The sequence below is a fragment of the Hyperolius riggenbachi genome, chromosome 1, assembly GCF_040937935.1.
Source record: "Hyperolius riggenbachi isolate aHypRig1 chromosome 1, aHypRig1.pri, whole genome shotgun sequence".
Lineage (NCBI taxonomy): Eukaryota > Metazoa > Chordata > Amphibia > Anura > Hyperoliidae > Hyperolius > Hyperolius riggenbachi.
The window spans coordinates 351,968,071-351,981,611 of NC_090646.1; the positions used below are offsets into that span (position 1 = coordinate 351,968,071).

At 42.5% G+C, this 13,541-nt stretch overlaps 1 protein-coding gene across 1 annotated transcript in view; it reads left to right on the top strand.

The window, feature by feature from the left end:
- Positions 1 to 10,057: 10,057 nt before the first annotated feature.
- The window catches only part of LSS (lanosterol synthase), a 97,131-nt gene continuing 93,647 nt past the window's right edge, over positions 10,058 to 13,541 (top strand). Inside the window, exon 1 of the mRNA XM_068234120.1 lies at positions 10,058 to 10,204. Within this exon, the coding sequence (XP_068090221.1) occupies positions 10,191 to 10,204 (14 nt within the window). The 5' untranslated portion in view covers positions 10,058 to 10,190. The remainder of the gene's footprint in view (positions 10,205 to 13,541) is intronic.

Below are 13,541 nucleotides of genomic sequence, written 5' to 3' on the forward strand. Positions count from 1 at the left end.
GTGACGTTTTGCAACAGTTTCAAATATTTCTTTTCTATTTTTTTTTTGTTTGCATGTGACAAATGCCAAAAATGAGAATACAGTGGCTCTGTATCAAGTTGTCGACTTTTTAGAGTGATCTCTACAAAATGCTTAAAAAATATGCATTGACTCTGCAGATAGTCTGCATTATATTTCACTCTGTAGTGACAGGGCCATTGTCTTGCAAAAGTCCAAATTGCGTTATAAAAAAGAAGAAAACAGAATGGTGTGGCACTTCTCCTTTAAGAGGTGTGTTGCTTCAATGTTCTGAGCAAGTTTGGTGTGTCCAGAGTGGTCAATCTGTTGCTGACAGGCTATATGCTATGTGTGACGTGTGCTACGCTCTAATGGTTGAAGGAAGAAACTTGAACAATGCATTGAAGGAAACAGAATGCGTGCATCTTCCGTCTATAGCATATACATTTATTGCCAGTGTTCAACATTCAAGTGGATTCTGTGCATAGCATCATTTCATTGTTGTATAAACAGCTTGCAAATATTACAGAAGTGGGGAGTGCGGGGCAGATGTGGGCCTGGCGACGGCCATTTCGCGTCCTCCTGGACGCTTGGTCACGCCGTGTTCCACTACGTAGTGGAACACGGCGTGACCAAGCGTCCAGAAGGACGCGAAACGGCCATCGCCAGGCCCACATCTTCCCCGCACTCCCACCTCCTATGCTGACAGGCTAGTACCAGGAACTGTAAGGTACCACTTCTGTAATATTTGCAAGCTGTTTATGCAACAATGGAATGATGCTATGCACAGAATCCACTTGAATGTTGAACACTGGCAATAAATGTATATGCTATAGACCAGGCTTTCTCAACCAGGGTTCCCTGGAACCCCAGGGTTCCTTGAGTACTCTGCAGGGGTTCCTTGGCATTTTCCCTCAACGTGGGGGGAAGTATATAGAGCACACTATAATAGGTGGTACTGTAACAAAAAGCACTAATTTGGGGGGTCAGGAGACAGTATAATGAGTGGCAGTGTAATAGGGGGTAGTGAAATAAACAGCCACACATACTTTTAAGGACCATTCTTCCTGCTAAATAAATGCAGGGGTTCCTCGAGATCAAAACTTTGTTTGCAGGGGTTCCTTGAGATCAAAAAGTTATTTGCAGGGTTCCTCCAGGGTAGAAAGGTTGAGAAAGGCTGCTATAGACGGAAGATGCACGCATTCTGTTTCCTTCAATGCATTGAAAAGTCCAAATTGCACCTGCCACGCTCTGTCTCTATTGTCTTGTCTCCCCAGTGTAAAAATAATTTAGGGAGAATCTGCAAATGTTTATCTACCAAAAGCATCTCCCGGAGACTCTGCCTATCTAAATATTACTAAAATACAGTGCATCTCCCCTGAATACCCCATCTGTTTGAACTGAGTTTCTTAGACACCCTGTTTTTAAGGTTTATTTGCAAATGGCTTCAAGAAAAAGATCATCTTTTGAGGGGCAGATTTTAGCACTTCGCGTGGAACATCACAGAAGATTGCAGATGATTTTGTGAGCGGATAAGTTTCTTCTGCAGATACTACCTTGCTGATTTTCTCAGTCTAGTGGCATAAACATGGCAGCAGCCAGGCAGCTGCAATTTTCTTTCTCCATTTAAAAAAAGAATCTTTTTATTGTAAAGGATTCTTTGGAGAATGTTTTAAAACTATCACTTTCCAATTTACAGATAATTAATTACTAAAGTGTTATGTTTATGTATCGTATTACAACATTCTGTATATGAAATAAAACTTATTTTGGTAAACATTTTTATACTGCTGCATTAAAAGTTAATCCTCTCAAACTCCCCCCCCCCCCCCCCCCCCCCCACCGAAAGACCAGGATTTGTTTTTAGTTTTAATAATGTGAAAACAATGAGAAACTTGTTTTACTTGCAGTTGTTCCTTCACTGGAGAGAAGTTCCCTCATCTCCTGTCCCTGGGACCTCCATGAAGCTTTATAGCACTAATATGAAAAAAGTAGTAGTCCTGGGACAGGTAATTAGCACATTGATGAAAATTATTGTGGGTTTCTAAACCTTCCACACATTACGAGAAGTGTTTTGTTGTCTTTGTCACTGTTGTCTTTCCTCACTACCTGAACAATCAATAATTAAATTCTCACAGATAGGGCACTGGGCAGCAATAAAAATACAGAAGATGTAAATCTCAATACTGTATCCAAAACTGATATGAGTACGATATTTTTCACCTTATAAGACGCACCAAAAATGCGTACGTAATTTTTTTTTGGAATCGATCTAAAAATCACATGCGCTTATTTCCCCCACTTCCGCGGTCGAAAAAAGTGCAACTTGTAAGGTGAAGAATACGGTATTTCCTGAAAGTGAGCATTAAAACACAGTTGAGGTGTGCTGAAACCGTAAAATTAAAAAAAAACGTGGTGGGCAAGAATACTTACTCCCTGATAGCTCTTCCTCCTGCTTGTTGTCTTCGAGGACCCTCCTGAGATCCCATTCCAGGAAGCTTTGTTCATAGCATCCTGGAAATTCACCAGGGTTGTGAACATGAGCATCTGAAGTAGACATACGCGAGTTCAGAACCACACATGCCCAGTGAAAGAAAGCACTCCTACACTACTTCTTTCTTTTGTGCATGAGGGCTTCCTTTTATTGGACATGAGTGGTTCGGAACTTGCGCATACCCAGTTCAAATGTGCTTTTGCACAGCCACCGGTGCTTCCTGCAGAATATATATTCAACTGAAGAACTAATCGCATATTACAGGGGAGGATAAATGCATTGCAAGTGAAGCAAATGCCTACAGGCTTGATCTCAACGGTACAATTTCCTGAACGATTGACTCCAATCTTTCGTGCCCACCAATGGAGGGGAAAATGGTAAACAATCTGATCAGACTAAAAGAATTGTTCAGAAATTCGAATCAATAGAACATTTGTTTGCGGTCGATTGGTATCATGGTACCCGATCGATTGTAAGATTATACCATTAATGGGCACTTTAGTTGTGCAGCCCAAGCCTGGTGATGGCCACATACCTAAGATTGGAAACAGTCAGTTTTTCAGTAAAACCCTTAGGCCGGTTTCAGACTACTAACCGGCGTTATTGGTGCACTGCGGTGCGATGATCGAACTGCAACGCTAAAAATGGCCTTCAGAGATTACCATGGCAATGCGTGGTAATCTCCCTTCTGGCTTCAAGACAAGCAGGAAGTGAGGCTCTCGAACGCTCACTTCCTGTAGCCAAAGTTAGAATTGCGCAGAAGAGTATTGAAAAAAAAATGCATGCATCCTCCAATGCAAATGCTGAACAGTTTAAAAAAGCTGTGTCACCATAGACTTACATGACTTCCAGTCACCGAACATCACCACACATGCTGGCCCCTAACGTGCTGTTGTTGCCCAGGCATTAGTTTGGAGACTTCCGGAGCATCGCTCCATGCCAGGTATGAAATACCCCAAAGACTTACATTGGTTTAGCGTTACCCTGTGGCAAAACGGTAATGCAATGCACCAGTGTGAAAGGGGCCTTAATCTAAACACACACAACCTACTGGTGGATGTTTATTTGTATTGCAACATGAGCATTATATCTGTATGCAGTTCTTTCTACTAAGCAACACACTCGACATTAAAATTAAGAGGTCTGTTCTTGTTGAGCAGTTTGTGCAACAGCAAAAATAGTACAGAGGAGCCAACAGGGTAAAAACAAGATTTCTTTAAAATGGTTAAAATGAAGTAGGTAGCGGTGGACTTACCCCTCCAAAACAGACACAGGGGAGGGGTAAGTCCACCGCTACCTACTTCATTTTAACCATTTTAAAGAAATATTGTTTTTACCCTGTTGGCGCCTCTGTACTACTTTTGCAGTTGTTTCCACCCCTGGTGGAGGGGAATTCTTTTTCCCGATCTACAGAGAGCGACTTCTTAATCCTGAGTGGGGACAGGTCTAATCTCCTCACCTGCCTTCATAGTGGTTACCTGGACGGTAACCCTTGTTTGTGAGTATAACCTACCTATACTTACCTTCCATACCCAATTTACAGTACATACTACACTATACTGGGCTCTCGGCGTCTTCCCTTATACTTTGTGCAACAGGTCACTAGTCCATTACATCTGGCAAATGTTCTTTACGGGATGAACTGTGCAGGAGGTGTAGCTTTTTTTCTACTGTGTTGCCTCATTTTGGCTGCTTGACCACAATGCAAAACACTTTTGTTCTGCCCTTTTACTTGGAATTTCATAGTACACACATGATTTTGATGATTAATTTTGAACTGAGGATTCGCACTGTAATTCTTGTCGCAGCACTCCTACACCGTAGGCCTCAGTCACACCTATACAGTAGAGGTGTTCTACTATAAACTGCACACCCATTCAGCTCTCCATACTAGTTTTTGTTATACTGTAGAGGTACTGACGGTGTGTAAGTGTATTCAATGATTATGGAAAAGTGAATGATGTACTGTATGTTGGTGCTGAGCTGGATTCAGAAATGTTATACAGCATGTAAGATGCCACTTTCTTTTAGGTGCGCCAGATCCTCCAAATATTTTGTAACCTGAATGATTATAATATGTGGGGACACCCCATAATCTAAGCTCTTGTGTAAAAATAAGTACACCCAGAAGTGCCTGCACATACAGTATATTTGAATATTGTGTTTAGCTGTAAGAAAAAAAACCTTCTAGCACTGAAATTTCCAGTGGAAGCTTCCTCTGTGATAGGCTTCCCACCATATGCAGCTCTATAGGTTAGAAAAAGCATGCATTACACTGAGACCTGCGGGTGGTGCTGGAACCCAATATTTGCAGACTGAGTATAATAGGCCAGTGATCTGCAAACTCGGCTCTCCAGCTGTTAACCCTCCTGGCGGTATATTAAAAACCGCCAGGGGGCAGCGCAGCATTTTATTTTATTTTCAATTATTTTTATTTTTTTAAAATCATGTAGCGAGCCAGCGGCATCCCCCCACCCTCTTCGATCGCCTACGGCGATCAAGCCCATCCGGAAATCCCGTTCTGAGCGGGATTTCCATTAGGGTTTCCCCCGTCACCATGGTGTCAAAGAAAGTCCCGATCCACCCTTCGGCGCTGCCTGGCACTGATTGGCCAGGCAGCGCATGGGGTCTGGGGGGGGCGGCGCGGTGAATCGGCGGCTAGCGGCGGCGATCGATGTGCACACGCAGCTAGCAAAGTGCTAGCTGCGTGTAGCAAAAAAAAGAAAATAATGCAAATCGGCCCAGCAGGACCTGAGAAATCCTCCTGTGCGGCTTACCCCGAACTACGTTCGGGGTTACCGCCAGGAGGGTTAAGGAACTACAAGTCCCACAATGCATTTGCCTTTATGAATCATGACTGTGGCTGTCAGACTCCCGCAATGCATTGTGGAACTTGTAGTTCCTTAAGAGCTGGATAGCCAAGTTTGCAGATCACTGTAATAGGCTAATTTCTTACACTTCAGGTGTTTGGTTTCTTTCATCCATACACAGCCACTATTGCCCTTTTTAGAAACAAAATAATAACACTGCCCCCCAGATTTATCTACTCACCCAGTTGCATTACGCTCTCCTTGTCCCACCTGTGTGCTGGATAGCTATCCCCCTCCCTGAGACGTATACATGGGGAGGTGGGGGATCAGCAAAGATCCCAGCACACCAGTGGCGTACAAGAGGAATCGGTGCAGGAGACTTGGGCGCAGGATACAGCCTGTATCATTTATCCTGCTCATGCACAAATTCCCATTGATTTTAAATACTATTACCCCTCCAGGCCGCCATGGATGGTGGGGAATGAAATAATTCGGTTCCAGCAATTGCTAAAGGCCGAATTATAGTGTTTTATACATAACTTTGGCGCTAAAGTTACTCACTGCTGCTCCTAAGTCTCCTGCGCTGGAATGGCAGTGTTCGCACCAGTGTGGTTCACACCTGTACCTTCCACATAACCCTGTTGCGGAGGTTTTTACTTGATCTATTGCCTGTTGCTACTCGAGCAAACATTTTTATCTCTGTACTGCACAGGACTGTCCTTAGCAATCTAGATATCATGTCTGTCACCTCCGTACATTATTCGGAAGTTGTTTGTTAGAAACAAAATAATGCAGCTCTTTTGATGACACTCTTGTCATAGGAAACCTCACTAAGGCCTCTTGCACACTGCAAGTGATTCCGATTCAGATTCCGCTTTGTAATCAGTTTTTACATACGATTCAGATTCCGATTTGCAGTGTGCAGGGAGCAAACTGCAAATCGGAATCTGAATCGGATGTAAAAACTGATTAAAAAGCGGACTCTGAATCGGAATCACTTGTAGTGTGCAAGAGGCCTAATACCTGTGAAATTTGTGGAATGGGAGAGAAGCAGCTTCTGTTAAGATATTAAGAAAAACAAAAGTTTGCTTTCCTAAAACAGAAAGAATTTGCGATAATTCAGGTTGGAGTGAGCTCGAGATGTCTCCCAGGCACCACTGCTGAATATATGCAAATTAACCATTGTACCCTTAGAAGCTAAACACACCTCCAGAACCGCTGGAATGCAATGATGTGTCAGCTTGTTAATATGTACAGAGCCATAATAATCCAACATGCATACAGACTGTTTCGGATTGTTTGATCCTCATCAGTGCATGGCATGGATTAATTTGGCTCTATGGAGTAGGGCTTGTAAATCCGAGAGGCACAGACTAACCAGCAAGCTCATGGTGACCCAGAACTCATTGGGGTGTGTAAGGGACTACAATGGTCCTAAAAGCCCCCTTACTAAGATGTTAAGAAAAACAAAAGTTTGCTTTCCTAAAACAGAAAGAATTTGCGATAATTCAGGTTGGAGTGAGCTCGAGATGTCTCCCAGGCACCACTGCTGAATATATGCAAATTAACCATTGTACCCTTAGAAGCTAAACACACCTCCAGAACCGCTGGAATGCAATGATGTGTCAGCTTGTTAATATGTACAGCCTGAATTATCGCAAATTCTTTCTGTTTTAGGAAAGCAAACTTTTGTTTTTCTTAACATCTTAGTAAGGGGGCTTTTAGGACCATTGTAGTCCCTTACACACCCCAATGAGTTCTGGGTCACCATGAGCTTGCTGGTTAGTCTGTGCCTGTTAAGATATGGAAGAAGTCTTGCCCTTATCAGATCTTTAGCTGTCATAGCCTTGGATGGTTATCTACTGTCTTCAACAGGAAGCGCAGCAGCCAAAAAGAGTGGAAGTAAAGACACAAAACATCAGCCATTTCAGAAAAGACTTGTCTCCTGAGGGCCTGCATCCAGGTGACTATATCGCAGATGGGAGCTTGTCAGGAGATTGTGCTTCCAAATAAAGGAAAAGAAACTGCCAACTGACAGTGGCTGAGCCTGTGCTACACTTGAACATGAACTAATTGTCCCATCAGGCACAGCCAGGCGCACTTCCCCGTCGTGCTCCCATCCCTGGGAGCTTTCTGCACCTGCGCAGTACTACTGCGCAAGCACAGAACACTCCCAGCCACAGGAGCAAGACTGTATTTTTTCCTTTTAAAAAATACCAGTTGCCTGGCAGCCTTGCTGATCTATTTTGCTGCAGTAGATTTGTATAACAATACAACAGCAAACTGTGCTTGCCCTTCTATTGTGAGTCAGAAACAAAAGTAAGGCCCAGTGCACACCAAAACCGCTAGCAGATCCGCAATACGCTAGCGGTTTTGGGAGCTGATTTCAGAGCGATTCTAGGTATGTTTAGAGAGGTTTTCTAAACATACCTAGCGGTTTTGGGTGCGTTTTTGTGTAGCAGATTACACATATTGTTACAGTAAAAGCTGTTACTGAACAGCTACTGTAACAAAAATGCCTGGCAAACCGCTCTGAAGTAGCGTTTTTCAGAGCGGTTTGCGTTTTTCCTATACTTTACATTGAGGACGAAACGCTTCCGAAATCCGCAAACGCGCAGCAGGAGGCGCATTTGCGGCTTGGCAGAAAACTCAAACTGCCGGTGTGCACCATCCCATTGCAATACATTAGCCAAGCGTTTTTCCAGGCGGATGCGGCCGGCGGATCGCTCCAAAAACCGCTCGGTGTGCACTGGGCCTATGTTAGAGTATTCGCTATCACAGTTCCAAAGGAGACAAATATATGTAGATGGGTGACAGCGCTCCTCTTCTAGAGGTCTTTACATCTGCAAAAATCAAAACATACTATGGCCTCAATTCACTAAGCATATCTCCTGTCTTTAATAACTCTTTTAGAGTTGTTACCATGGTGATAAGGCATGTAGTATTCAGGAAACATTTTACCCCAGGCAAACCTAAAGTTAACTCTTCTGTCTTTAAGTTAACTCTTCAATCCTTAAAATAACTCCAGAGTTAAAGACAGGCTGTTGATCAACTGCATGTGAAAATAACTACAGAGGAGGTAAATTAACTACAGAGGAGGTAAATTAACTACGGAGGAGGTAACGTAAGGAATGAAGAGGTAAGATAACTCGCTCACAGTGTGGAGGTAAGTTTTCTCTTGCCTTATTATCTCCAGCATGATCTTAGTGAATTGAGGCCATTTATGTGCATTACTGCAGGATTGTGCAATAAAATCAAAAATACCCCAGGTGATCAGTGATACAATAGTGATCCACACAGTGTGCTGGCACATCAGACTCTCCCACAATAGTGGCTGCTCACCAGATTGACTCCACCTCAGATCCAGGTGGGTCTAGCGTTTAATACATCAATAAACCAGGCAACAGCGGTTCCTCTTTTCCTTGTAGTCAAAAAGTTTTAATCCAGTATCCATGTAAAACAAGATCATAAAAAAATCGCTCATAGCGTAACATTAGAAGACATCAATAATCAGCCCGCGCCATCCAGCGCACTTACGTAATGTGAATGAAAAAAGCGCCTATCTGGCTAATGAGCCCAACGGTTTCCCCCCTCCGGTGGCGTCGGCATCCTGCTCCTCCACCGCGGTATCCGCTAAGTGATTTTTTTATGATCTTGTTTTACATGGATACTAGATTACAACTTTTGACTACAAGGAAAAGAGGAACTGCTGTTGCCTGGTTTACTGTTGTATTAAACACTGTGTTTTTGCCGCTAATGGAAGTCTATGGGCCGCAGGAAAAACGCATATAAAAAAAACATATTTTCAAACCTGCATTTTTAAAAATGCTGGTTTTGTTGCATAATATTCATAAACACATCAAAAACGCACATAATGAAAGGCAATGGTAACACAATAGCATGCATTTTTCTTACGTTTTTCTATGCAGTTTTTTAAATTGTTTTATGATGTATTTCCGTTTCCTATTGTCTTCCTAGTGATTTGCACACAAAGCAAAAGAAAAATGCATACATATGTATATGCAAACCGCATTAAAACGCACACAAAAACGCTTAACCACATACGTGGTAAAAAACGCTAACACAAACGCACCAAAATGCAGCAAAAACGCACACAACGTTAATATAAAACATGACATAAACCGCAGCCTTTCACGCTATGTTATGTGTGCAACTAGTGCCCTTGCGACTAACAAGACACGTGCATTCAAAAAATCTGATTTTTGAAGCGTGTGCAGTGGCACATGCATGCAGTGTAAAAGGGCCCTAATAGAATGTCTTCAGATTCAATGTTTTTAATAAATCTACTGTCTATTAAAATAGTGTAGTGTATGGGTAACTAACTTTAATTCCAGCATTTGTTTAATACTTAGTGAAACCTGCGAAGAACGTCAGCACAATACACGAATAATTATACTAAATTAATTTAGTGTATATTGTATGATAGCTAGAATGAATGGACATTAGTTTCTGCAACAGTACGTCAGCCAGTGCATCAAGGTTTGCCATCACAGCCACCTTCGAGGCACGATAGCTTTACTCTAACAGGTTAATAGCGTCATTCACATCAGAGTTTCTTCTGAACGTGCTACAGGGACACAGTGATACACAGACTGCTCCCTCATTGGCTCATACCTAACAGCCCTGCCTTTGCTCTTTCACAGATCTGTTTTGATTGGCTTCCCTCCCCTCTGCTCATGTCAGCATACATGATGCAGGATCATGCGGCTCAGGGCATTCTGGGAGATGTTGTTCTATCTATGTTTTCTACCCAAAACAATAGACATTCTGATACTACAAATCCCACAAGCCTCTCCTACGGAGGTAATACCTTTTTATTTGAAGAGTGGATGCCGTGCTACAGTAAAAATTGACAGCTAGACAGAACTATGACTGAGGGCACGTAAGTAACTCAACCAGCGTTGTTTCTAGATGCAGCAATGGCTATAGTTTCTTCTTGCTTTTGCTCAGCTAAGCTGATTGGCTTCTAATAGCTATATATGAATAACTATTTGCTTTCTAAATACAACTATGATTTAATATTGTTCTCATTTACATTGCAGTATATTGTACATATAAAAGAGCTAATGAAATGGAATGAACTAACATTTGTAAAGTGTTATTTTCCTGTAGGATTTAAAGCACTTAGACAGCTACAGAGATAATTCACCACATATTGCCTGTTTCCACATGCTGTCAGGGTTTTACTTATTACATTTATTATTATTACATTTTTACTTTTTTTAACACATACAGAGGTGTCTAGTCCTGTCCTGTCAGTTTTTGATAGTTGGCACCATTTTGAATGTGTTTTTAAGGATGTGTACACGCATAAAAGGTGTACATTTCCGGTCCAGTCCTGTTAGTTTTCGATGGGTGCGGATGGCGCAGAGCGGATGCAAAATGTAAGGAGCACATCCTCTACCCTGTCCATTTTGCATCTGCTCAAGTGGGAACTGAGCCTTCCGGTCTAGTCAGCTAAAACAGATAGAAAACCTGTGCAAAACTGACAGGACTGGACTGGACCTGAAATGTACAGATTTACGTCTAATGCAAGCCTATAACCGTATGTGAAAAAAAATGCATTAGGACTGACCGGCCATGTGAAATCAATGGGCAGTTTCATGTCTGAAAAAACAACTCACAGCAGGTTGCTTAGTCCCCAGACACTTGTGCAGCTGTAAAAGACACTAACGTTCTCCACGTACAAACCTTTGTGGTATCCAGGAAGCCACACACAAGAAGATGTTCCCGGAACTGAGCGCTAGCAAGTAGAAACTGGCTCTTAGCTCTTTCACACAGTGTCCATTGCAACGTACAACATAATCGCAACACGATGCAATGATATTCCTATGAGCCATTCACATTGAGTGCAGCAGTTACTGACTGAGTAAAGCATAGTATGCTGTATGTTTACCGGGCAACGTAAATGTTTACAGTGAGGCATGCTTTCATTGTATTGTGTGCCTCACTGTATGGTCGTACTGCAACGCTACCACGCGATGCATAACACAAAAGTGTACAGAGTAAATGGGCCCTTATATACACATATGACCAGGGTAGCCTACTGAGTGCGCTCCGTGTTTATACTCCAATCGTAGTCTGCTAAATTTGGCATAGTCTAGCCTTTTCCTATTATTATGTTTCAAATATAATTAAGAAAGGAAATCACATGCATTGGAATTATTGGTATCGCTGCTAAGACATACGGTATAAAATACTATTAAAGTGGGATATCTACCTCAATTTTAAAGCAGAGTCTCACCTAAAAATAGAGCTAGCAGTTTATAGAGTATATAGGGAGCCTCTTAATCAATTAGAAAATATTTATTGCACATACTGATATAACTTACACAGAAGAAAACCCCTATAACCCTCCCCTTAAAAACAACCTGGCTACATACATATGGAGCTAAGCCCTGAACTAAAGGAGTGCACTCCTAATGTCTTTTAACAAAAACTGTTATCTTCAGGGCCCCCTTGATAGCTTGTAGAGCTCAATGTTATGCAGGTGATAGCATGCAAAAGCCTCCAAATAGCATGTAAGCTGTTACAGCACTCCAACAACAAGCAGCAGCGTTAAGCAGGCGGTTTGTGTGCCTCAATAGCGGTTAGTAAGCATTTTCTATGCCTTCAATTCACCCCTCTTGGAATGCGTGGCTTTCTCCGCCATACGCTTACCCGACCATACAAGGTAAACCTCCGGCTTAGCCGGGACTCACGCGTCCGTAATGTGGCGTAATTGATGGGGCGGGTACTTTCGGTGTGGTCGAAGTGAACCGAGTTCCCAGTCTTCCCAGTCTGCCCGGCACAGGGGCACTCTCGTGCATGCAGAGACGCCGCGATGTAGTTCCTGCGCGGTCGGGGAGCGGGTGGAGGCAGATGATAGAGGCAAGATGGAGGCAGGATGGAGGCGGCTAGCACACCGCTGTAGCCCACGTGACGCGTTTCACCCGTATCCGGGTTTCATCAGACGTGACGTCACAGTCCCTCCTTCTCCCTTTTATGCGCATGAGTGGGGTTCTGTGGACGTTGCTAGGTAACATTAAAAACAGGCAGGGTTCTTGTCAGAGTATACATACACCCTCCAGTGGTGAATTAAAGAAATACTTTTAAGTTCATATCACTGTTAAGACCATTTGGTTGCATAGCACCGCATCTATATATCCAGTAGGATTCCTTCTTCAAAAGTTCGTGGTCATAGTCCCCTCTCCGTGGGCTTATGTTCAATTTGTAGATTCCCATAACTTTCAGGTGGTTTGGATCAGAATTATGTTCTTTTTGAAAGTGCATTGCGATTGGACTTTTTTCTTCCTTACTCAAGATATTATTAACATGCTCCTGAATCCTTTTCCTCAGCACCCTATGGGTCTTGCCTATATAGATTTTATTACAGCTACATCGCAGTTGATAAATGACCCTTTCACTAGAACAAGATATATAGTCATTCACTGTAAATTTTTCCGTTTTATCCTGATTGTAAAATACATCACTCTTCACTACAAATGGGCAGACATCACAGTTGCCACATCTATTCATTCCCTTTTTCCATTTTCTTTTTCCTCTACTTTTGCATTTATAACCAAAATCACTTGTCACCGCCTGCTTAACGCTGCTGCTTGTTGTTGGAGTGCTGTAACAGCTTACATGCTATTTGGAGGCTTTTGCATGCTATCACCTGCATAACATTGAGCTCTACAAGCTATCAAGGGGGCCCTGAAGATAACAGTTTTTGTTAAAAGACATTAGGAGTGCACTCCTTTAGTTCAGGGCTTAGCTCCATATGTATGTAGCCAGGTTGTTTTTAAGGGGAGGGTTATAGGGGTTTTCTTCTGTGTAAGTTATATCAGTATGTGCAATAAATATTTTCTAATTGATTAAGAGGCTCCCTATATACTCTATAAGACATACGGTAAATGGTATGTTCATCAGAAATCATTAATAAACTAGGGAGAGAAAGAAGCCCCTATAAACAGTATCACTCAATTTTTAGGTAAGGCCAGTTTCAGACTACTAATCGGCGTATAGCCTTCGGGGATTACTGCGGCAATGCGCGGTAATCTCCCTTCTGGCTGCAAGCCAAGCAGGAAGTGAGGCTCTCTAGCACTCACTTCCTGTGGCTGAAATTAGAATTGGGTGGAAGTATATTGAGAAAATACATTTGCGTGCCGCAAAGGAAACGCCAACATTTTTTAAAAAGCTTCATTGCCATAGAGTTACATGACTTCCGGTTGTCAGCA